This window comes from Rhea pennata, chromosome 17 (assembly GCF_028389875.1).
Source record: "Rhea pennata isolate bPtePen1 chromosome 17, bPtePen1.pri, whole genome shotgun sequence".
Lineage (NCBI taxonomy): Eukaryota > Metazoa > Chordata > Aves > Rheiformes > Rheidae > Rhea > Rhea pennata.
In genome coordinates, this window is record NC_084679.1 from 8,287,635 (window position 1) to 8,313,328 (window position 25,694).

The window sequence follows — 25,694 nt, forward strand, 5'->3', positions numbered from 1 at the left end:
TGCCTTTCTCTGGTGTGACTGGTGAGGCACTGTTTCAGGAAGGGTGAGAACAGGTTCTGCAAGCTTCCCAGCCTTTGGTTTCTGGTTTTGGTTAAAGTGCAGAGAGCAGAGTTTTTGGATCTGAAAACCGAGCATAAAGAGAACCATGGTTTAGCATGGTTTGAGGAAGTAGAGGCCCTGGATAGCTCCAGCCCCCCCAAAAGTATAGTGGAGTAGGAGAAGGCTTGCAGTGTTCCTCTGGACATGGTGAGGCTGCGAGGAGGAGTGATTGATGGCACCTGCTCTGCTGATGTCTTTCTCTGCGCTCGGTTATTGTCCTATCAGCTCTGCCTGCCCGAGGCCTTACTTTACATGCTTGGATAAGTGAATCGCATCATTTTGATTCTGCACATGTTCTCCTCTCTTCAGCTTGTTGTTTTTGTTCTCTCTTGAGCTTTAATTGTCTACCGTCCTAGTGGAGCGTTTGCTTGGTTACTCTTTCCTTAGTGGAAATGAGACTAACCAGTCAAAAGTGCCAATCCTCAGTTTTGTCAGGAAATCTGGGTTTCTTTTCTGAAAACAAAATAAAGTAAACCTTAAGGGCTTCCTATTGAAATGTGATGGGGTTGGATTCCTATCTCTTATCCTTTGAAAACCCCAGCTGGAATTATTTAATGTCAAAGCATGGAATTTCCCAGTGTGAAATTCATTGCTGGCTAGGGATGCTCTGGGGATTAGAGAGACATCATTTTGCGAGGAGAGCGGTGCTGTCACTGCAGGAGCCCTCGCTCACACAAAGGGACGTCGCTGGCCTGTCTTGCTTCAAAGCTGCATCTTGGGCATGAGAGTCTTCAATTCCCACTGAAGTTGCATGCTGCGTGACTGACAGCTGCGGTCGGGCAGACTGAACCAGGGTGGGTAGCGCTTTGCACTGCCTGGGAACGGAGAGGGGAAAAAGAGGCAAGAGTAAAACATGGTTTTTATTTTTTGGTAATGGGATACTCCGCTTGTAGGGTTTCCAAAATTTCTGTAAGAGCACTCCATATTTCGATAATGTTGTTCCTTAGCTTATGTGATACAGGGAGTGAGATTAGGTGATTAAACTAGAAAAGCCTGATGTGCTACAAAGATTTAGCTGAGAACTACATCCTTCTTGGGAGAAATCCATAGGTTTTAGTGGATGTCTTTTCAATTTCAAAATACTTGTATAAGGAGAAAACAGGAGTACATTCAGGCAGCATACTAGGTAACCACCAGACGCGTTCGTTCTTTGATCAAAGACAATTATTTTAAGTAGACGTTAATATCTGTATGTTAGTTCAAATCCTGCATTTGAGCAAAATATGGACTGATAGCTTTATATGCACCAAGGTGCAGCTGTGTTTCTGAGACTATTGTAAATCAGTAGCCCTTTAGGTGACAGAGAGAGAGAGAGCAACTCTCTTTTGTCATATGAAAAATAGCCTTTATGGCCTCTTTTTCTAAACTGTTGATCTCTTTATAAAAAGAGGATTTGCCCTGCTGTTCTAATAAGAGTTGTAAAATAATATATATGTAATTAGAATTTAATAATGATTTGTGTGCCTGGATCTACAGTGTAAGCTGGTTCAAGTGATTGTGTAACCTTTGCATTGTGTTCATTATCTAATGCTGAAATAACAGCTGGAAGTTGAGAGACTGACATGCAGTTTTAAAATTACCAAGCTTGAAATTGCTGCTGTCTGTAAACATATGAAAATCTATTAATGACCTTTGAGCTCTCCAAGTGAAGATGTTTTATTACGTAGAATACATCAAAATTGCCTGCTACTGTACTGTGTGTTTCCCCCTTTATCAGTGATTGCCTTGGATATAAATGAATGTCTCATTCCTGACACATATCAGAATATTTGAACTACTCTATGAAGCCCTAAGGATATATGGAAACATTTGGCTGCTTATTGTTTATTCTAGCAAACTAGTTATAGATTAGTTGCTCACAAGCACGTGGTGTGCTAAGCCACTCTGCGCGGAAGAACATAGCTGCTGGCAAGACTGGCAGCTGTAGACCTCTGTTGTGAAACACATTTCTCTAACAGCACATTTAAGGAAGAGCAAGGATAGCACAGATGCGCACTGTCTTGGGCTTTTCATTAGTGTATGTGACACTTGGAAAGGCGTTTCTATCATGTTAGAAGTCATTTCACTCAGAGTTTTCCTATTAGGTTGAGTTAATATGCTCTAGGCTGCTGTTTTTGTAAGTGGATGTCTTCTACTTATTTCTTGTTGCTGGATCTCTTTATTTTTTCTTGTTCATTTTCTAACCAAAAGAAACTACCAGAGGACTAATTATTTAATGCATATTCTAGACCTCATCACAGCTGAGCTGGAAATTGTTGTCTGCCGCTGAGGGCAACTGCGGAGTTGGTAAAAATGCCTCTAGTGTCATAGTATGTAAGCATGAATTAATTTATCATGTAGCACCAGGGATTCGGGATATGGCTGACTTTTCTCCTGGAGATTCCCACCCGTACAGCAGAGTTGGAGAAGTGAGTGTGTGAGCATTCACCTCTTTCGATGCCTTGTCCTTTGGCTGCATGCAGACTGTGCGGAACTGCGGTTCAAGCTAAGCTCTGGACTTTGCTCTTAAGCAGCTGAAGAGCCCTCATCTGTCTGCTCTGCTGCATCTTGGTTGGGAGCGGCACTCTTCCAAGTGGGCTGGCAGTAAAGAGCGTAAGTAGGTAGCAGAATCCCAGCATCCACAGCTAGTCACAAAGCAAATGGGTGTTGGAGGCCTTGCTTTGTGCGGCAGCTGACTGCCACCACGTGAGGGCTTTCTCTGAAGTATTCATTCCTTAGGTGGTATTGCCTTAAGAGCAGTACATTTTTTCATGGCTATGCTTTAAAAGTATGCATCTAAAAATAAGTGGAGACAACACATGTGATTACAGCAGGAATCTTAGAAAATTAATTAAAATTTTGCGTTTGTGCTTTGTGGGTGGAAGCTTTGAATCACTTGAGAAAATAGGCCTGAGATTCCTGGCTACGTAAAGGTATGGCCGTGTGGTTAGGTATGAAGCTCCTTACATGGTAGTCAATGCAGTCATGTTGTTTCTTGATACTTAACCCTGTGAGGATCAAAACTTTAAATGCTAAAGTATAGATTGAGGAGACCAGTTTAGGCACCTGCTTTTGATAAATGAGCCATGTACCTCATCCATCTGCCCAGCCTCAGGACTCAGCTCAGTTTTCGGAGTCCAACTCGTGAAACCTTGATATCTCTGTCTCAGCAGAAGTTGAGGTGGTTGTAGTTTCCCATTTTGTTACTAATTTTAAAGAGTTAGCTATTATTTACAAGCGTTTTGGCACATAGTGACAAATGTGCTACAGGCATCTGTCATTCAGCATCAGCTTCCTGTTTTCTCTTCTCTGACCAGCTTAGCTGAAAACTGGTAATGGTAAAAGCATCAGTTTGTGCATATGGGACTTTGGTGGCCCTTCCTTTGGCGGCGTGAGGCCGACTGGTAGAGCCGGAGGCTCAGGGTTGTGCTACCTTCACTGCAAGGGAGGATTGAAACTGGGCCATGACAGGGCCTCTTCTGGCTTCAGGCAAGGAGCTGCTTTTCCAGATCCTGTTCCATCTGAATGAGAACCTGAATGTGGTTTAAATAGTCCATTTGAGGGGGAGGAGGGAGAGAAGTTTAATTAATTTTTTAAGTGCAGCTTTGTAGAGACTCTTGGAATTGCTGGCTGTCGGCTGAGGACTCTTTATTTGCGCTCTTGAGTAGTACGTTCCCCAAAACACTGGGCCTGGGGCTCATATCTGGCCTTGCTGCTCACTTTGGGAAATTAACTGATACTGATACCCCCCAATCCTCTTTAAAAAGAGGATGTTATGCATAGTCTTTCCCATGTAAAATGTTGGACACTGGAAGGGTGGCACGCAGAGTTGCTGCCATCCTCATTCTGCTGTCTTTGGAAACTGCTCACTACCATGAGCGGGGAGTTTGCAGCAGTGCTGGATCCTTGCGTGCCCGTTGAGCCTGCAGGAGGTCCGCTCTCCGTTCGTGCTTTTGCTCATCAGTGGGATGATGCAGCTGAAAGAAGCTGAAGTAGGTGCTGTCAGATAAGCATATCCAAATCCTTCCAAATCCTTCATGGTGCGTAAACCGGGCAGGCTGAGCTCCCAGTCTTGGCTGAAAGTGGCTTCAGCCTAAGCATGGTTTTATCTCCTGTGAAAGCTGGGCAGGTTGGCCTTGCGATGAGCGTACAGCGGTCCCTTCCTGCGCTCCCACCGACTGCAAAAGCCAGGCAGGCTGGGCTTGCGCTACGGCTCATTGCATCCACCTGAAAATGGTGCCCCCGCTTCCCTTCAATCATTTCAGCTCCCTTGCTCTCCGACACACTTTCCACTGACAGTAATTCTGCAAGCGCTCGCTGGGCATTTACTGCCATCACTGGAGGAAATACTGATGGCTTAAAATGGGATCATTTCCTTTCTGATGGACAGCAAGCACCTGTGGGAGTTTTAATAGCTGTGCAGCGTGTCTGGAGTCGGCGGCGAGGAAGACGTGTGCAGCTCTCTGCAGCGAGGCCTCGCAGGCTCTGGAGAGCAGACTGGAGGTCGGGGAGGGAAGGGAAAGCCGCTTCCTGGCGGAGCTGCGGAGGGGGCAGAGGCGACAGGCTGTGCTGGCCCTGCTCCGCGACGGGTGGCAGCGGCTTTATTGACACCAAAAACGTGGGCAATTTCTTTGTAAAGATAAGGTGTTTGCTGCACACACTCGTGTTTTTATTGTCCCTAAGTTATCATTAAATATTCTATATCCAGGTACTTGGTAATACTGTGGAGGGAGAGGGGTTGTTTCCCCACCACCACCTAAATGAGAAGGAAGAAAACGGTGCCAACCTCTTTCTCCCTGGGTTTTTAGCACAGTTACTGCTCAATGCTTTCTCAGTGTTGTTTATTCAGTTCTTGTGCATTCAAAAAGAGTGGTTAAAACCTTGTGCAGATACTGTGGGTTGAAATGCATTAACAAGTACAGTGATACTGAACTTTGCTTTTTTAATTTTCAGCTATGTTGCCTTGCAGCGTTTGTTGAAGGGTACCTCTACTTGGTACAGTGTCTTCAAAGTGCTAGCAGCAAAGATCTTAGTTCCTGGGAGATGTAAGTGGTCATTTAGCAGCTTGTGTTTCAGCTTTTCATAGGTGACAGGAGTGCAGTGTCTGATAGTAAATTTGAGTGTTTCGATTACACTGAGTTTCTTGGTTCATCTGCTTTTATTTTTTTTTTTTTAAGTTAAATCATATATCATAAACCTGCAACACAGTGGCAGCTTCAAATGTCTTAACATTTCCAAAACTGTCTTGTCAAAAAGTCATCTTATTCCTGAGCTGAACGTTTGACAAGGTCAGAGCAAATGCGATGCATTTTAAAAAGCAAGGCCCAAACTCATCTGGAACGTGTCAGCCGGGAAAGGGGAATTGCAGTCTAAGGTTAAACAAGCAAGGATTTCATTTGCAATCCTTTTAATTGATATTGATTGCGTTGCTTGAATATAGGGTCAAAGTGAGAAAAGTCATTCCAAATCTGGACACTTTTTTTCCTCCTCCTCTTTAAAAAGAGAAGAGGCTTTAATGGCTTTGGCTGAAAGGCGAAGGGTTTAAGTTACATTTTTAGTGAAGTTTGCAGTAGGGGAGAAGAGAGGGCAGAAAAGTAAAACAAATGAGCATGTGTTATATTGCAGGAAAAGCGAGAACTTCCCCCTCGGTGAAAATAGCAGCCTCCCGGCTGGAGGTGCCTCCACAGGGCCGCGAGCCGTGGGGAGAGCGGAGCCTCGCCGCTCGGGCCGGGCTGCCGGCCCTGCCTCGGCCGCGCTCCGCTCCGCTGCCCGCTCTGCAGGCTCCTTCTCCCCAGCCTGTCTGAAGCAGAGCCCTCTCGCTTCTCGTCCTCTCCCACCAGTTCTGTGTTCCTTGTGTTTTGGGACTTTTTTTTTTCTTTTTTCATTTTTTTTTTTTAAATCTCTGCTTACATTTTCTATCTTTTAACCACATTGAGTTCAAATTCAATTGCCATGATGATCCCACCTGATATCTCAATGACTTCTTCTCCCCTCCCATGTTTCTCCTCGTTTTCTCCTTGTTTCCTCATTTCTCCTTGTTTGCCTCTTAGCTGCTCATCTTTTCCTGCACTGCTCCTATTGTCGGAATGTTTTTTTTCTCTCTGCAGAGCCATCTTCAAATCCAGGCCTTAAGGTTCCTTTCTTTTGTGCATCTTTCTAATGTATATATCTCCAGTATTTTCTTTTCCATTTGGATGATCATCTCCTTTATCACCTTTGGTGCAGCTAGACAATAGCTTGTGCTTAGCAGATATCCTGTCTCTGCATTTGTAAAGTACTTTGACTACTTACAAAGTACAAGAAAATTAAGTCAACGTATGTTTCTATGTTCTCCTGTAAATTGGGTATCAGGTCAGTAGGAATATTTTTAAAATAACTGCTTCAAAGCAAGTCTGTTTCAGTTAATCTCTGAGCCAAGATCTCTCCCTGAACTCTTAAAAAAAAAAAAAATCAAAAAAACATTTAAGAGCCATACTGCTAACTGCATGGTAAGGCTGATACGAGGAGAGTTGGTGCTCAGATCAGAAGGGGCTTTTCCACGGCGATTTTGTTGAGAACAGTGGGAGAGAGAAGAGCAGAGTGAGTTTTCGGAGAGAGCATGTTTTGTGTTTTCCTGGGGTGGATCCTTTGTTGTTCCCTGGGATATTTCATATTCCTCAGCTTAAGGAATAAGTGCTGTAACGAAGAGGTAGTTGTGGAGAGAGAAGTTAGAGGCCGTTTCCCTTCTGGGAAATGAGCCCATGAAATCCTTTAAAGTCAGCGGAGGCAGCCTGGCAGTGGTGGCATGTAACCAGTCTTTGGCTTGACGTCTGAGCCCGGCGGTTCCCCGCCTGCCATTGAGACGGAGGGATTGTAATGGACTTGAATTTGCATCAGGGCTGCTATTCTAACTGGTGCTTGAGGGTTGAAGGTAGTTATTTTATTAATGGTAATGTTATTTTTGTCCTCAGCACCCCAGCAGCACACTTGAGGTGTTTTTTTTTCTTTTACCTTTGTGGTTTTGCACTTTTTTTCAGGTTCTTTAAGCATTCCCTGTGTATGAAAGGTATTTATAACCCTAACCTCCCCCTACATGCTCTCTGAATCTGAAAGAGCTGTGTAAACTCAGAGGATTAAGGCAGACTTTGAGCTGGACTGAGCAAATACGCAGTGATAACTCAGCTAGCGGATAGCAGTGGATGTGGGCTTGCACCAGGATCCTCTAGGGCTGACTGTTATTTCCTGATCACACAGACAGCGCGGAGTCCGTTCTGCAGAAATTGCTTGGTGTGGCGTTTTAGGCATTAAAGGGGGTAAGAACGACTTCATTTCAAGCTTGAGGCCATGGATTTGCATTATTCATAGCATTACTTGTGAACAGTAGTGTGCGTCTTGAGCATCTTGGGAGATTGCAGCTGTGGTGCTGGTGCCAGGAAGAAAAGCAGGTAATAATATGTAGCTAGCTATGCTGCAAGCGGAGGTGCAGTTGCATGGCTTCAAGTAGCTTGGGCAAAAGCAGCAATGAAAAAGCATTCACCAAGATTTTATCACAGACTCTAAAAATCTGCTGTGGAATATAAGTTACGTGCTTGGGTTGCCAGCCCAGTCTGAATCTTTGTCAGTGCGTCTTCACAGCTGTTGATGTGCAAGTTATTTCAGATACAGTTGGAGTAGGTATATCTACCTGTGCAGCAATTATGTTTTCAACTGAAGTATATATGGTCTTTGATACTTGTACATCCAAAAATGCAAATGAGGTGATAGAATCTGAATATTTCATTTAGTAACTTCCACGAAAGAGACTCTAAAGGAAAGCCTGATTCTTCTTTATCTGTAACCAAGCAGCCAGTGAGAACCATCTGTGCTCAGTCTGCAGCCCAGCCAGACTAGGGACTGCAGATGGAGAGACTGGAGCCTGCTCTGGAAGGTGTGAGAGGGATTTCAAAGTGAGGACAAGTAGGAGACACATCTGGAAGCAGTAAGGAGCAATAGTTTTGATTGTATTTTCTGGAACAAGATTTGGCAATCTATGTCCTGGAACTGAGAGGAGAGAATAGGTGTGGATCCACTAACAGACAGGTCTCTCGACTCCTGGATTGGGCAGAAACCCCAAGGCTGGATACAGAGTGCTTCAGGCTTTGTGGCCGGACTTCAGATGTTGTCACTGCATGAACTCCTAGGTTTTACCTGATGGACGAGGGCAAAAATAACTTCTGGTCTGGACCTGCCTGGGGAGGGAGGCTCTAATGGAGGTGTTTGCCAGAAAGGCAGCATCCCCCGCAGGGGGGAGTTTCGGCTCTGGAGTCGGGGAGCGTTGGTAAGCGCTCTGCGCTGCCGTGATGCACCGGGTGTTCTGTACGCGCTTCAGTTTCCCAGCAGTTGTCTGCACGCGAGCACAGATGCACATCCCAAAATAGTAAGCTGTTGGGCTAAGTGAGGTCCCCAACTCAGAGGTCATAAACTTTAGTGAAAGAGCGATTGCTGGAAGGCTGTTTTTGTAGAGTAAATAAAAAGGGAGCAAAGGAGGCGAGAGCAGCAGCCCCACCAGCCCCCTCCTGCTCTCTGCCTGAGGCCGCAGAGAGGTCCGCGTTTAGGAGCGGGGAGAGCAGCCGGGCTCTCACCCGCTGTCAGCAAGCAGAAGCCGAGGTCAGTGTCCTGCGGTCCCAGCGAGGGTGAAGTCCTGTGAGCCGCTGCCTCCGCTGAAGCAGAGGGAGCGGGGCCAAGCGGGAGCCTTTCCCGGGCCGGGGCTGAGAAGGTGGGTGTCTCGAAGTAGAGAACTTTGTACGATGCAGTAAGGGGAGGAGTACACCTTCCTTGGCCGCCTGCGCGGGACAGCGGACCCTGACGTGCTGTGGGTACTGAGGGGAGACTTTCCCCAAGCACTAACGGAGGCCTAATTCCCCGCGAAGGCGGTTGGGTTAGAACCCAAACTGCCGTTTTCTGCCTTTAAAAGCGAGTGGCAGGTGGTGGTATTGCCGTGCCACTGCCTCCTGCCTCCGTCGCCAGCGGTCCGTGGTAGAAGCGGCGTCTTCCATGCGTCTTCCCTCATGTTGCAGCTGCATCCGTTTTTAGGAAGAAATGCGTGTTTTTGGTGACTTGTTTCTGATGTTTTGCTGAGTATCAGTTAACGGATGTCGCTTCCATAGCATTACTTTCTGATTAGTTACTAGAGCTTCATATTTTGATGCTATCTATCTCAGCAACTTCACCATAAATAGGACAGTGTGACCTTTGTTTTTTTTTTTTTTTAAGTGGCATCTCAAACTGCTGCTTTAGAGTGTTATCTGAAAACTAAAAACCAAAGTAAGCAACTAGACACTAATTGGTGCTCCTCGTTTTATCATTCACAGAGAATAACGCCAGACAATCATTTTCTTTGCTCTTTCACTAATTATGAATTTGGCAAGCTGCGCTGTATTCTGTTTTCCTCTGTGCCTCTGAGACACTGCTACTTATTTTAATTTGGGGCCGGGGGAAGGTTGTTGCATCTTTGGGGGTTTTTTGCAATCTGCTGTATGTGTGTGTGTGTTAACAGGAGGTTACCAGCCCCAGATAACCCTGTGCAAGTTGTTTGGGGATCATCTGTGTGCTGGATAATTGTCTTTTGCCCTAGGATGGGATAGGAAACGATTGTATTTCTTTTATCGCCGTATTTTGACTTCCAAGGTCTGTGCCGCCCTGAAGCGTCGGTGCAGCGTCTTGCTTTCCAAGGAAAGGTAACACTAAGCAGTGAGCGGTAGGAAGGGGAATCAGCGTGCTGCACACCCAGGCAGTCAATTCGCTAATTAGAAGAGTGGGGGAGGAAGTAATCCAGAGCAATCAGCAGGGCATTTCATCTCAATTCCCAGTCTTCTATTTCTGTTGGGCTTTAGGTTGTGAGATACGAGAGGGCTGATGGTTTCATGCGTTCTTCTGCCATGGTGAAGGTGTGTTAACATGGCTGAGCAGTGCTGGGAGCTGTGGTCCCCTAGGGTAGGAATAACACTGATCTAATGGTTCAGGTCAGAAGGGGTGGATTAGGCATGTAAAAACATTTCTGTGCCTGAGGCTGACAGGTTTAGTCATGATTAGCAGTGGTTTTAAGGTATCTCCTAATCAGATTCAGGTACTTCACATGAAAAAGTAGTAAGGATAGAGAGCCTGCAAATCAGTCCAGAAAAAATTCAATTTTGACCCTTGAGCAGTTAATAAAATTTATGGGAAAGGATCTAACTAGCTGCAGTGAACTAGTATCTAGTGGTCTGGTATATTATTCCTTGTCTGAATAGCATGTGTAGGGGGAGAGGCTGGTTTATTTGCACTATTTTTTGAGCCTTCAGTTCTCTAAGATGCCAGGGATGGTGGTAGTAGCAGTAATTCCCTCCTCTGATCTCATGACCATATGTTAACAATTATTACGTGACATACCAGCTTTTTTAATCGTGTTTAGATCGTATGTTTCAGGGAAGACATTTGTCGTGCAGAAGTATTCACCCTCAGTTAGGTGTTTAGGTACCACTGAGACGAGCTAGCTTATCGAATGCGTACTAGTCTTTAAAAGCATATTTCTCAATATGAATGTGACTGTGAATCAGACTGTCAGGCACAAGGAGAGGGGGGCTGACATGTTACTTAGTAAGATGGAAACAAAAGAAAATAAACACTTCTGTTTTGGGTGAGCAGGGTTAAAGGCTTTCCTTCAGGATGTTTTTTTTTTTTTTTTTTTTTTTTTTGTGCTGTTGATGTGTGGGTCCGGAATTAATCTGAGGGAAACTCATTTCCATAACCAGTTCCAGCATCTCTGGAATTAATCGAACACGTAGCCTGGAGAGTGTTCGTCGTAATCTAATCTAAAATTACAGTTTGCGTTGTGTGCGCCTCATTATTCATCTTGGGTTCTCTCTGGAAGGAACATGCTGTTTTTGTTTGTGTTTTTACTCAACACTTATATTGCTTAATGCTTAACAGTAGTCTCAAATAACTTAAAGAATTTACAATTTTCTTCCTCCTTTTCAGAAGGACATGTCATTAAAGCCTCAGGAGCGGAAGGAGAAGTGGGAGAGGCATCCAGGAAAGAAACCTCGAGAATCTGAAAACTGTGTGTCTGCTGAGCCAAGCGAAAATGGCCATAATAACGATGCTGGGAGCTCCGAGAGAGAGGCAGATCGAGGCAAAGAACGGGTGAAGAAGAAACTCCCTTTGAAGCTCTCCAAACAGGTAGGACAATTATTTCTCGTCGAAAGTGACTGCGTTGTAGCGTTGGCCACTGTAAAATGTCCTGCTGGTAGATTGGGATTGTTAATGTAACTGGCTTCTCTGGTAATTTGTGCTGGAGAAGACAATGTCTTTTACATGAATTCTAGCCAAATGGGGAAGGTCTTTATTGCAGACAAGTGTTTTAAGTTACAATGAAAGAGGAGCTGTGTTGAGTAAAGTAGAAAGCAAGCATTTAGGAAGGATCAGAGTTCCTTTGTATTCTGTAAATTTGAGTGTGCAGTAATTCATACAACATACTTATGGCTCCTACTGTCTTAGACCCAAATAAAATCAATCAGATCATAGCTTTTTTTAGGGAAACCCTGGTTGTTAGTGTGCGCTTGGAAGTTGCAGATGCGAGTGTGTCCATCTCATGAATCAAGTCCAGGGGCCCTCCCAAAGCAGTATATTGGGAAGGAGGAGAATGCTCAAGAATTCTGTAAGTGGAAAGTCAGTTTGGAGGAAGTTGCAGTTTAAGGGGGGGGTTATGTGGTAGAGCATTAATAAACGAGGAGTTTTGATGCTGTGGGGGACAGTTCCAGAGGCTCCTTCCTGAAGCGCGATGTGTGTGCAGAGCCAGAGAGGTGACAGAGGAGAGGCACTCGGGGCTGGCAGGCTGTTTATCACTTACTGCTGCTCAGCAGGGAGATTTGTTGGTGACTCAGTGCTCATTCATCACTTTGAAGTCCACATGGCGCAGCAAGCATATATCTATGAACAAACACTTCCCCAGTTGTCTGTTAACGTGGTGCCAAATGGCAGCCACTAGGAACGCTGGGCTACTTGATCCCTTTGCGTTTGTACTGACATTAAAAAAAAAAAAAAAGGGGGGGGGGGAAAGAAAGAAAGAAAAGTATATCTCAATGAAAAAGTATTTTTAATTCATCACGGTGCAGGAAAAAGAAAAGAACTGATTTAACCAAAGCACATCTCCTGGTCTGTGGAAATGGTTCTGTATGTGTGCCAAACAAGAAAAGACTAAAATTGCCAGGTTATAAAAAGTGTTTTTTCATTGATTTGCAATATTCTAGGATTTGAAAGAATTGTTAAGATAATCTGCTGGGACCCCCCTGCATAACTTGTCCACTGTGTGCAACCTTTAGTGATTGAATTGTAGAATTCTTGTTCAAAAGGGCTCATCATATTGTATGTTAGCAACTCATGAATGAGTTAGCTAACTTTTGTTCCCTTCATTTTGATTAAAAAAATACTGTGAGAATAATTCACTCCAAGTAACTTATGCAAGGATGTTACTACTTTACCACTTGCAGACATTGAGGCAGCCCATCATATAATTGTATGCTTCTAGTAAAAAGCTCTGCCATGTTTCTCTTTTTCTGACTCCCAAAGTGATACCAAGTGGTTTGTTTTCAGAACTGTCAGTATGTATACTTGAAATGTATCAAGTTTCTTGTTTGTTTTTGCTAGTAGTCAAGTGATAGGGCTTCACTTCCCCCTTTGGATACAGGTGCAATGGATTTGTGCACAAATACTCAGTTTGTGCAAAATGAAATGACTTTTTTTACTATGGGTGAATAAATGCACATTGTGTATTTGAATTTTGATTTCAGTGAAAGCTTGGCTTCAAAAAACATAAATTGCTAAGTATCTATTTTACCACAAGGCCCTGGCTTTGATCAAAGATGTTTAGGAGCAGTAGTGGCTTATGATATATATTTTTTAATTATTATTCGTGTGGAAAAAACCCAAAACACCAACCTAAGAACACTTGCAAAGTACATGTGAAACTGGCTCGGTTTCCAGCTCTGGTTCGCAGAGTGACCCTGCAGGCTCGTGCCGAAGCAGCGGAGGGGATGGCAGGAAAGCCTCCCTGGAGCTCCTGGAGCGCTGGTTCCTCAGCCTGCTCAGGAGGAGGAAAGTGCTGCTAACGTTGGCATCTTCTACATGAAATATAAAACTTAAACTTCAAATATTTGTGGCCAGTAAGGAATTCACGACACTTGTTTACAAACCATTGGGGTAAGAGATTTTGCTACGCTGGCCAAATTCCAGTTTCTGTGCTTATATTCTGCTGCCTCAGTTTACCAAATGCTTAGATTCTTTGTATGTCATTTCTGAAAAATGAAGCTGTTACCACCTGTTTCTTCCAGCTTGTGTTTGGCTGCAATCATTAACAGATTAAACCGAGTATTTGCAGATTCCCCAAATCCTGATTTCATCTTTCTTTCATCCACTGTTTTATCTTCTTTTTTACCCTGAAAAAGTAGTAACAACTTCCAAAAAGTAAGGTATATTAAAAAAAAAAAAAAAAAAAAAGTATAAAAAGAGCAAGAAATTGCCCAGAGAGTATACAATAAAGTCAGTAATGAGCGATTCATTAAAAACACTGTGCCTCTTCAAAGAACTCACACTTAGAATTCATTTTTTTATTGAAAAGGTAGATTTTCTGGAAATACCTTGTATTATCCTAGCTGATATCGTTGTAAAAACCAGACAAGTTTCAAGCTTGCAAGGTGATGAAGTTACAGAAAAATCCAGGGTACATAAAACAGATTATTCTTAGTTGAAACTGATTTTTGCTAATGATACAGATAACTTTAAGGGAGGTTTTTTGGATTTTTTTTTTTGGTTTGTTTTGTTTGTTTTGTTTTTTAATAACCACAAAGTTCACACCTAGAATCTTGGCATTTCCTGCCAACTTGTCTAGAAAAATTGGCCATGATATTAAGTTTTCTGGCATTTTGGAAGTGTTTTTTTTCATCTGAGTGTTGTTAAACATAGGTTTATGCCAAATTTGGAAAGGTTATTATAATTAATGCTAATTATATTGAGAAGTCTTACCTAGAATTTCCTGATCAATTTGAAAACCTTTCTTATACTCTCACTGCTTCACTTCACTATGCTTCTGAATTGTCATCTTTTCTGTGCAACTTCCTCTAATAAATCAAATGGGGCATTATAATTATGGCATTCTGCTAATCCTTGAAGAGAGGTGCAAAGTGGTAAGCTGATGCGAGTGCCAGGTTGTCTGCTTTGTTTAGAAGATTAGATTAATGCTTCACTCCATTTGACAAAACTTGAAGATTCCTGTTCGCTCTTGATTATTTGGTTCTTCTGTACCTCAGGGCATGGCGAGAGAGTTGCTGGAGCTAATCTGGCCTTTTCAGCCTATTACTCCAACTGTGTACAAAAATAATTTAAAGGAACTTGTTTCCTGCTGTAGCCAAGCAGAGAGACCAAAGGACTTTTGGAATAGTTATAGGTTCGTTGGCCAAAGGCTGTTGGGGACTTGGGTCCGTCCTGGATGCAGGTGCTCAGGAAAGGGTGCTGACTTGAAACTGCTGCTGTCTGATGGGAAGCAACAAAACTGTTAACAGCCATCATGTGTATGTCAAGGAATGAGAAAGTGTTTAAAAATGTGACATGTTTTAGTATCACCTGAGTTGCTACGGTAGTGCTTGCTTCTTTGAGAGCATGCAACGGCATCCATCCCAGGCACGTTTGATGGGAAGTGAGTCATGGCCAACTCAACCCTACAGGGTGGCCGGGAATCCCCATGACGCTACGCTTGCAGGCAGCACCTGCTGAGAAGGATGTGTTAAGCCATGGAGATCATCAGCCCTTCCAAGATTTCCTGTATGGTCAGATATATAATCCATCTGGACAAGAAAGAGGTAGATGTTAAAATGGGGACTTCTCAGTTCCAATTATACTTCCTTGTGTTGCCCTGGCTAATTCTTTGCTAGACTTTAGGAAAGTCTAGGAGCTAGGAAAGTGCCCCTCTGAACTTTGAGCTTGTCTTTTGTTAATTGCCCCTTAGCTGAGCTGCCTGGTGATTTTCATTTTTGAGTTCATTTTCCAAGTTACTAATTGCGCTCTGATCATCTGTGGTGACCGCGCTCGATTTAGATGTGGACTGTTTTTTTGAGGTTCAGAAAGTGTTGCCATTTTTGTGTGTAGCCTGTAGTGGGCTGACCTCCTTGTGGAAAGAGCTGGTGCCGATAGAAAAAGAGTTGCTGACGCTTCAAGCTGACTTAACCACAAGCTCCGTAGTTAGTCAACTCAGGAGCATCATAGTGTGTTGAATATGTTTAGATGTTAAATGTGGCTGTAATAACACTCTGTTCTGCAAATAGTCATTTGTCATGAAGATGACTGTCTTACACCTCCTCCTTCCTTTTCTCACCCACTGTTTAAATCACCAAAGAGGAGGAAGAATCTCATGGAAGCTGCTGTGAAACAGGGTGGTGTGGCTTGTATTTAGTGCTCAGAAGTGGTGTGCTGGCTTTGGAGGATGGGAAGAAAGGGTAAGAAAGGTAACGCTGTCCTGTTGCTCTGGAGATGTGACATCTCCATGACTTCAAGAGAGCTCCTATAAGGAGGGGAAGCAGAGTTATTTCCTGCATTTCATTCCCTCCTTCGCCTTCATCAGACTGCTAAGCATTATCCATGATTAATGTTTGTTGTTATTGTGGCTCTTGCTGGACTGGAACTACTAAATTAAATTAATGTTTGATTACCTATTTATATTATTTTTCTGTGATGCTTATCAGCTCGTTATCCAACACTGTTGATGAATATGCCACCCCCAGAGAACGCTGCGTTGATCTGAGCCAAAGGTGGCAGGTTCTAAACCATTTTCCATCCAGGACACACGTTCTCCCAATGTCCGGGCGAAAATAAGCTGGTATTGGAAATTTCTATCCCCTTCGGTGTGTGGTGCTGAAATGCCGTGTCCAAGGTGCAGAGGAACGTTCTAGAAACTCGTCTGGCTAACGAAATATATCGTGTGGAATAATCCCTTTGGCAGCAGGCTGCTAGTGCTTGTAACGATGGGTCTGTTGGGCAATAAGAGCACGTAGCTGCTTGATTTCTACTTGTATTTTTCTAGATAATGATAAGTGGTAAATCCATTACTTGGATGTGCTTTTGAAGCCACTGGAAGGCTGGAGGCAGAGAGTTTGTTTTGTGACACGGGGGTTCAGAGAGTGAATTACACAGTTCTCAGTTGAGATTCAGCTGCTGTCTAGGGGAATAAGTCCAAAAGATAACCTTTGAAGGCTTTGTCTGAGGGCCAGAGGAGAGGTGTGGATATCCTGTCCTTCTGCCTCTTAATAATACAACATTTGTAAGCTAAACTACTTTTAAGAGGGTCTAAAGATACATGTGAATATCTTTATTCTGTTACCTTCCGTATCTCAAGCTATTAAAAGCAAGTGAATTCTAGGCAGCTAAGTTTTCTTTTTAAAGAATTGATGCCTTTAATGTGGGTTTAGGGGATTGGTTTGGTTCGGTTTACTGTTTGCATTTCATTGCATTTGAACACTGAAATTATACAAACCAGTTTCTTTTCGTTTCTAATTGATGTTATTCTTTTTTGTTAGCAGATATTGTTATTTAAATGTTCTTTGAAACTAAACAACAAAGCAAAAGGGTAGAAAAGCTGTCTTTTAATCAGGAAAATGTTTCTTCATGTACTGCTTAGAAACGAGATCCATTTTCCACCTTTGTAAGTATGAGAAGCTACAATTTGGACATAAAAACTCTGCGCCAATTAGTTTGAAGTTTGCGTTTCTGATTGCTCGGGGGGTCGGGTGTTAACACGCTGCCTGCGCGGCGCCCGCAGTCCGGCCGCGCGCGGGCGCCCGGCCGGTAAGGCGCGGTGCGCTGCTTCAGCCCCGCGTTCCCACGCACGTGCTCGCTCTTACCCACGTGAACGGGCTTCAAAGCTCTTAACGAGGGGGTAGCGCCGGGGGGCCTCCCCGTGCGCGCTCGCAGCGGTCGGCAAGTGCCGAGCGTTTGCAGCGGCCTGCAAAACCTCCGGGGAGCGGCGGCGCAAAGCACCGAAATGGGCAATACGGTATTTAGTCATTAGGTTTGCTAATCCAAGGCCTAAAATCAGGCTCATTTCAATCGATAGCAATCTGTTTGCGCTGTCAGGAACTAATTTAAAAATTCGCTTTAAGTCCTGGTTAGGCACTTAGTATTCTGTTCTCTGCATCAAAATACAGGGGAAGGCAGTGGGCATAGCGCAGCAGTGGCAGGAGGAGGAGAAATCCTGTGTAAATATGTACTGGATTAAACTTTGTCATTATAAAGAAGGGATATTGTTTTTTTGCTGAATTTATCCCAAAATTCTTATTAGAGGTTCTTGGAGTTGCTGCATAGTGTACCTTGCAGGAGAAAGAACTCGATCACGGGCTTGTTTTGTTCAGTATTTCTTTTAAAGCCCCTTAGACAGTTAAGGTTTGCCTTATTGCTGTGATCCAGGTAATTTGATTAATCACTGGAGTACAGTCATATTTGAGAGGGACAGTGTAGCTATTTCTGACAGATCTCTAATACATGGCACTTCAGGATGAGTAGAGCAAAAAGTGCCAGAAATCCCCTGGAAACTGCAGCAGAAGGCCTTCATTTGAGTAGGAAAATATGTATTGAGACCCTATGCAATTCTGTTACAGAAACATGAATTGAGGAGACAACGGTTATTAAAATTGGGGAGAAAATCCAACTGCTTTTTAAAATAAAATTGAAGCTTGAAACAGAAGCATATGCTGGATTTTACCACACTTCAAGCGTTATTTTCTGGGCAGAATGATGTGAAGTGAGTTTTGACTGCTGTGGAAGTGGCTGCTTCGTTGGGCGGGAGCCGCTGCCCTAACGAGTGGAGGTCGGGCGTCCTTGGGACGGCGGCGGTGTCTTGACGTACGGGTTCTGCTCCGCGCCTTGAGCTCAAGGGTCGCGTGCTGTTAGGACGGTATCGGCTTCGCTGCGTTCAGACGGGTCGCTGCGGCTCGGCCTGCAGCCCTGGGTTCCCGTTCTGTGTCCCGGCTTTTACTGCGCTCCGAAATTGCCGCTGTGTGTCCCGGTTCAGCTCTCCCACTTAACGGCATTTGGGCAGCAGCGGTGTGTTCAGGCCTCCAGATGGCTGCTGGCGTTTTAACATGTGTTAGAGCAGGTCCGGAGAGGAAAACCCTGGCGGCTACCAGCGCGCTCTCCGTGTCAGCACTGCGTCTGCTACCTGCAGTGGAGCTGAACCGCAGCGTCTTAGGGGACATCTCTGTCTCAGTTCCCCATCCGAAAAACTGTGATAACTAGAGAACCGGTAAAGTATGGCCTAACGAACTTCAGGAACTGGGGACACGCACAGGCATGAGCAAATGAGACAGTCTGGAGGAAGCTCCTCGGACCAGTTCTCATCTCTCAGGACTCCTCCCTAGCAAACAGGGGAGACTTGATGTGACATTCCTGGTGTTTTTAAAGTTAAGAAAGCACAGAAAATTCAAATGATGGAAGGAAAAATAGTTAAGCAGACTGCTGCTGTGCAAGACTGTTGTTACGTTGTATATATGAAGAATTACACTGGTCATAAGCGCCAAGTTTTAAAACTCTTCCAGGGTCACCTTTAACTTCTCTATCTATGATTAGATGACTGATAAGGACCTCAGGTCACATTTGGTTAAATATAGCCATGGACTTGGAGCAGTATAAGGGGAAACAAAGCAATCCTCTTTTCTCAGTGATGTCCTCTAAGTAGCTGTGAATGAATCTCATTACAATGGCTTCTTTTGAAATGAAGAAATAAAAAGGAAATTTCATTGCTAACAACTTATGTGGCAGCAGACGCTGTTTAAAAAAAAAGGTGGTTGGTGGTCATTGGTTACATTGTTATAAAAGAAGAGCTAAATGGCTTGTAATTTAGAGAAGTGGATTTAATTACATGAAGTAATTTAAGGAAAACTATAACTGCTTGTATCTTTTTCTCTGAATTTAATTGATTGACACAATGCACAAAGTCCTCTTTCTCTTCCTTCTCCCCCCCCCTCATTTTTTTTTTTAATTTGTGTATTTGCTTTTGGAGAAGATAGAAACCAAGACAGAGCACTTCTGTTGTATCTCATGATTTCAGTAAATTGAAAAGAGTGGGGAAATGCGGTATGGTCTGAACGGTTCCCGTTCTCTACCTACTTCTGGTGCTGTTAGCTGCTTAAAGAGCTCCAGAGCCTTGGATGGAGACCAGAGTTGTTTCTCCGGGGTGTGTCTCTTCATGTCTGAGATGGGACACGGTCCAGGGTCCCTGCAAGTGTGTAGAGCCTTTTGTCCTGGCCGTAATGCAGATGCCCCCGAAGAGGCTAGACCCTGAAAGCAGCCACTTTGGGTAAGAAATGTCTAAGAGGTTATGCTATCTTGATTTAACCACTAGCTGCCTAACGCTTCTTCTTTTTAGCTGGCTTTGCATAAGGATCTGCACTCTGTTACTTAGCTGTAGCTTCCGTTCTTCTTGGGCTCGCGGTAAACCCTCAGAAGGGCAGCAGGCGGGATATGGCTCTTGGTGTGCGTGTCCCTGTGCTGCGGGATGATCTCAGAGGCTTTTCTCATGGGAAGCAGACAGGACTCTCTAGCATGCTTGTCAGGATAGTGATTAAACCGTCTGCTCTGCTCTGATTTGAACCTGAGGAGCAACCGGAAAGATGGCATCCTGGTGTCAGTTACTGCTGAGGCAGAATTAAATATCTTTCAGTGTTACTTAGAACATGCAGGGCTTGTCCCCACTTACTGCTGGCCATAGATCTCCATTTCCTCAAGGCTGGCTGAAAACAGGGCGTCAAAGCTGCAGCGGGAGAGAGCTCTGGCAATCGCCAGTTTTTGCCTGAAGCCTTTCGTGGTGCTGGGCCAGCTCCCTCGGCTTTCGGTGCGGGGGCACGTCAGAGGTGCTGCTCTTTTCCGTCCCGTGGTTGCTGCAGCCTCCCGAGCTGCAGCCCCGGGCGGTCTTACCGACGTCCCCCTCTGTGTGGATTCCCAACAGAGCTAATTTCCATGCTTCTGGCTGATTGATGGCTCACATGAACTGTTGAGAATATATACAGCCTGAGTAAGCGCGTCTTTGGTTTGAAGACATCTCCTAGGTAAAATAAGCACTCATTTTTTTTTTCCTTTTAGTCCTTCAAACAAGGTTACTAGGAGCTATTTGGGTGAATGCCATTGCACTATTGATCTGGTGAAGTCAGTATATGAAACCCTTGCTATTTCCTTTAGAATAGGGGGTTAGAATAGATTTAAAGCTCTTCCAAGCTTGCTGGTTGAAAGAGTCCTAGAGGGTAGTCAGGTATGCGTGTGCTTTTAACTCAGAGCTGAAGTATGCCTTGTGTGTATGTAGGTGGTTTTTTTTTTTTTTTTAATAATATTGTAAATTGATGCTCAAATTTTTCTGGAGTCGAACCTTACAGTTGATTCCCACCACCACAATCCCACCAAGGAGAATATTTCAAGTGTTTAAATTTAGGATGTTGGCATATAAACTCTATTACCTTTATATGCAAATATTCTCCACCCTACCTGCCATAGCATGCAGGCTTGTGTGCTTTTTTCTTTTTTTTTTTTCTTTTTTCTTTTTTTTCCTCTCTTTCTGGTTGGGATTGTTCAGATGACATAGCAGAGTATTATGTGATTAGCTGCTAGATTCTGAAAGTTAGTGTCTGAAGTGAATTACTTAGTTAAATATATGTGGTTTATTTAGTCTAAAAACAAATCTTTCAGCTTCACCCTTCCTTCTACATTCCTTCTGATTTGAGACTTTGATTTCAGCACTAGGGAAGGGAGCACTGGTGAGATTCTTCCTTCAGCTGCTGCAGACCCAGAGCAAGTTAAAGTTGAAGGATAGTAATGGGCCCCATTTTGCAGTCTGTAATGTTTCCTCTTACAGCACTTCTTGACTCATTGACACTGAATAATAATAAGAACAAGGAAAAACCTTTTCCAGGGGAAACCTCAGCCACTGGAATAATATTGCTAAAAGAATCCAAGGGCTAAGTAATGGATCAAGCAGTGGAAGCGGTCCAGAGCAGCTAGAATAACAGCTCGGTGATGAATAGCCTTCTGATGCTGTAATATTGCATCTGCCTGGGAGGTGGTGCTGGACCTTGCAAAATTGTCTTTCTGTTAGTTCTCAAAAGTTTCGAGTGGTTATTGGGCAATAATTTATAATTTAATGTGACATTTATTTGCTGTAGTATCAGTCGTAGGTGTCTATTTGGAGCTGAAGTCTTTCAGTCCTTTCGGCTGGAAGATGGGGATAGTTCAGCTGGTCAGAGAGGTCTGCTGTGCAGTACATGAGCAAATTTAATTTTGAAAGTGCTTTTTGGTTACTTTTCAGCTCACATGGAGCGCTTTCAGCATATCAAGGTAAATGGGGATGACGTGAAGGAAAACAGCTATGTCACTAGTGCTGCCTCTGAACTAAAGGTTTTTGACTTGCTCCTGGTTTTGTAGGTGTGTTTTTTTCCTTCCAGGTATAAACTGCCAAAAACATTAATATAAAAATAAAAAAACTTATCCTTTGCTTACCACATAAGATAAAACCTCTCTTACCGCTCCTCTGCCACGGGGCGGAACAAGGTGTAGATGCAGCAAGCCTGAACCGCATTCGGTAAGGCCGGTCTCGGGGCTTTCCCAGCACGCGTCCAGGCTCCCTGTGCTCGGTGGTCCGCAGCGTGGTCCCCCGCGCGTACCGGCGTGCCGTGGCCTGACAGCTGCATGCCGTTCTGTGCTTCTTCCCCATTTTCGTCTCTTGCTTTCCTTGCGACTGACTCATTTTCTTCATAAAGCAGCTTGTAATTGCGTGTTTGACGATGCGGCGTTTACAAGCAGTGCTGCTTGCGCATAACTGCCTAGCTGAGGGGAATAACAATTTGGGGCTGGATTTCACCCTCCTTTGTCACTGTCCTATCGTCCTCGGTGGTTGTGCTGTCTATGCTTAAAGGGAAAGATGGATTAAAATTGTTCCAGGGCACGTCGTAGCAGTGGGGAACGCCTGCCCTGTTAAGCAGCTTGTGACTGTTTCCGGTGGCCCACGCTCGTTCCTTGTTTACGTGCTGGTTTTGAACAGCACCAAGGTGCGCGCTAATTACAGTGTGCAGCGAGCCCTGGTTTTTAGAGCTGGAGTCTGTTAATTTATATAGAGTCTTATTCCAGCCTTTTAGAGCTTGAAGATTTGAGTTTTGCCAGGTGTTAAGCCTAGCCATCATTTGGGCTAAGATGGTGTAGACTGTAGTTGCCCTAATCTGGGAACGTGGTTGGAGCCCAGTCCTTGTGGGCTGAAACCTGCAGCGCAGGCAAGGCCTGTGTTATCAAAGTAAGAGTCTTATTTAGCTATCGCTCAGGAGGAGAAGGACTCTAGGATCAAGCTTTTTAGTTCAGGCAGCATGTGGGTGTTTCAATTGTTCGTGCCAAAACCCTTCTGCAAGTTATGCCAACTGGGCAGGGTGTGGAGGGAACAGAAGCAATGAAGTTATGCATGAACAAGGAACAGCTCAGTCTTTATTTAGACCCATTATAGGTCATTTGCAAAGAGTAGTCTGTCTTTTTTTAGGGGGGGAGGGGAGTCTTTTAAAGGGGCTGCTCATCCTCTGTTTTCAGGAATTGTATTTTAGTCAGAAGCGATGGGAATCAGTGCATAGCAAATAAGCAAAGACAGTCCCCCGAGTGCTGTGTCTTCTGCTAATAGCTGGAGGCACACTCGCGGTCCAGCTCCCAGGCGCAGGGCTTCATAGGGCAGCTCCCATTAACGTCAGTTGAGTGCGTTACTAAAACCCACACGTAGAGCTGAAAATAAATCACAGCATATGAAACAAAAGTCATGCATTCAGGCATGAGTAAGACTGGTACTCAGCCGTTGTGGCCTGTGAGATTAACTCCTTTCCTGCTGTTTGGATGCAAAACGGAAGCAATTTCTGTAGCAAGCCTGCTAGTATCAAGTGCAGTGCACTTTTCTTGGTTAGGCGTTGCTTATTGGTAGATAGTGATCTGTTGAGCAAAAATAGATCAACCGTCAGAGTTAATCAAACCGACAAGCTAAGAGTAGGTTGACATGGTTGAACTGCTAGGAACATCTATGAGTTAGTGTTGTTGCTAGTCAGAGTACATTGACTGTAGTGATGTACTGAATTGTTTAAGCGTTGCATAAGTATGACCGCACGACAGCCAGAGTATCTTGTATTTGTCATCACGCAAAATAGCCTTGCAGGTGGTTTGCTAAGACATCTTGCCTATCTCCTTAGTCTTATTCTGAATCATCCTCATGCAATAAGTAGTTTGGTAAATACACAGTATGTTTTTTTTTTTTATATGCCTGTACAAATGCTGGTCTGTTACAGTTTTTTTAGCTAGATATTCCCTCTCTGTTTACCTGAACTGTCAAAAGCAGAGGCAGAAGAAAAATGTCTTTGTGAGAGGGAGTTGGGTTTTTTTTTTTTCCTCCTTCGTGTGAAGCAAAGGAATAAAGGGATGGAGATATATATATATATTTCCCTCTCTTCCCAGACAGTCTACCCACAGCAACAGCACCAGGGACCTTTAGTAAATTGATCAAGGGACACATTTGACCCTAAGGCTGCTTGTTAGAGAACGTTGTTATGGGCACATTGTAATAGCAGATGTAATAAAGAGTCTACATTGTTCCAGAGAAAAAGCAGCATGTTATATGGGGTTTTGTGTGTGTACATTTGTTATGTACTGGGAACTGAGATGTTGTCTTGCAGCCTTGGGTCACCTCAAATAGGTTTAAGCCTAAGGCAAAGCCAAAGGCAGAAGAGTTATGGAATTGATTGTATGGGAATTTTACAAATACCTGGTTGTTTTTGTTTATTGAAACTGAGAGCAGAGGGAAAACTGGGTGTATGGAAGGCTATTTCAATTGCAAAACAAAAAGAAAGTGTGACTTGTCAGGAAACTAGTAGTGATGTAGACCTTAAGAGACTTGTATTTTGGTAGCTCTGCCTTTGACTGGAAGGTGAGCATTTGTGCATATGAGGCTTTTGGGTCCTAATGGACCAAATGTACTGAAGTTAGCTGAGAGGCTAAATCCCAGTGACTTCTTGGTAGGATGTGCTCCTCATTCGTTCAAGCATTTACATAAATCCCACTTACCAATTTTGAAGATCTATTCCCTTATTTCTGTTGCTGCATTCTGATGCCTTTTCACTAGAGTAAGTGTGTTCCTTGTATTTGGATAGATCCAGGCAAGTAAAATGTGCAAGCTGTTGCAAGATGTATGTTATGCTCTGTTAATGGGACTCAAAATAGGATTTTTGATCATTTGAGAGGCTTCCTTCTGTGGCATCATGTGCTTATTTTCCTAATGGTTATTATTTATTTATTTTGGCAGACTGACTTGAACTCACACTGGTGATGACATAAATTTCCACTGCTTTAGTTGTATGCCCTAGCAGAATGTAGAAAAATTTGTGAGACTTATTTTGCAGTACAGCAACTCCAGTGACTTGCATTGATCAGGTGTTTCCTGCAGTGCAGAGATCTATGGAGATGTGCTGTAATTGCTTAAGGGGTATCTGCTAAAACATCTTAGTCTGAAGAGGGTTTTTAGTCCTTTTATGAAACAAGGCTGGCTGTTAATACAAATACACAAAAGAGAGGGCTTAGTTAATTGCCAGTAAGTATTGACAGTAGCTTGGTTTAATACAATTAGGGTGTAATCAATAAAAGTCAATCTTTTCTTCTACCTACCAAAAAATCAGATGTTTCCAATGTTAAACTACATCTGTTAAAAGAAAAATCTAAACATGTGATACGATCGTCTTCGCTATCAAATACCAGCTTTCACCTGATAGTCGCTCCATAAGGAATCAATTTTTATGTGGTATGTTTATTTCTAAATTGAATAGGAATCTTGATCTCTGGCACGGTGACAGTTAGTGTCTAAGCCTCCCCCTCTTTCCCCCTTTTCTTCCCTGCCCCCCCCCCCGATACTGCAGACATGTAATTTTAAAACACTCATGCTTCCCTTCTCCTCCTCCTCAAAAAATAATTCAGTTTGGGAGAGGAGGAGAAGCTGTATTCTTGCCAGCAGTGCTAATTGGCAGAGCTGCTGAGGTTAAAGGATGTACGCTACCACGTTCTGCTTCTAGATTGTGGGGCGACTGGGTAAATCACTTAGCCATCCTTTGTCTGTTTGCTTATCTGTAACATAGAGATAATAATATTCACTTCCTTTGTTAAGTGCTTTGGATACACAGAAGAAAAGTACTAGGGGATTTCTTGATTATTTTATTACTATACAGGAAAATACAAGGCAATTTTTTCAGCCTAGAGAAGGAAGGGAGGAGTTCATTGCTGCTGAAGTCTCAGTCTTGCTAGAAGGATTTAAGGGGTTGGTCTTACCACGTCGTGGAACATCCCACAGAGACTTAGGTTTGGAAACAGCCCTGCCACGTCAGCCTTTTGCTGACCCAAAGCAAAACAAACTAGTTCAGATGGAGGCCATCAGTGAAGTCTGTACGGCCAAGCTAGTGTTCCTGCATCATGTTGTGTTAATGTGTCACATCAGGTGTCCAGGGCGGGTGCCAGGTGCTGTTTCCAAGAGCTTGCTCAGAGGTGCTGAGCCACCCTTCAATAATTCAAGCTACTAAGAACATTGCAGAAAGCTG

The 25,694-nt window shown here is 43.8% G+C and overlaps 1 protein-coding gene across 16 annotated transcripts in view; it reads left to right on the forward strand.

Moving 5' to 3' along the window:
- Nucleotides 1-25,694, forward strand: part of FBRSL1 (fibrosin like 1) — a 548,288-nt gene that overhangs the window by 142,644 nt on the left and 379,950 nt on the right. For all 16 annotated transcript variants that reach the window (XM_062590526.1, XM_062590518.1, XM_062590519.1 and 13 more), the window contains exon 2: nucleotides 11,053-11,253. In XM_062590526.1, coding sequence (XP_062446510.1) covers nucleotides 11,053-11,253 — 201 coding nt within the window. The remainder of the gene's footprint in view (nucleotides 1-11,052; nucleotides 11,254-25,694) is intronic.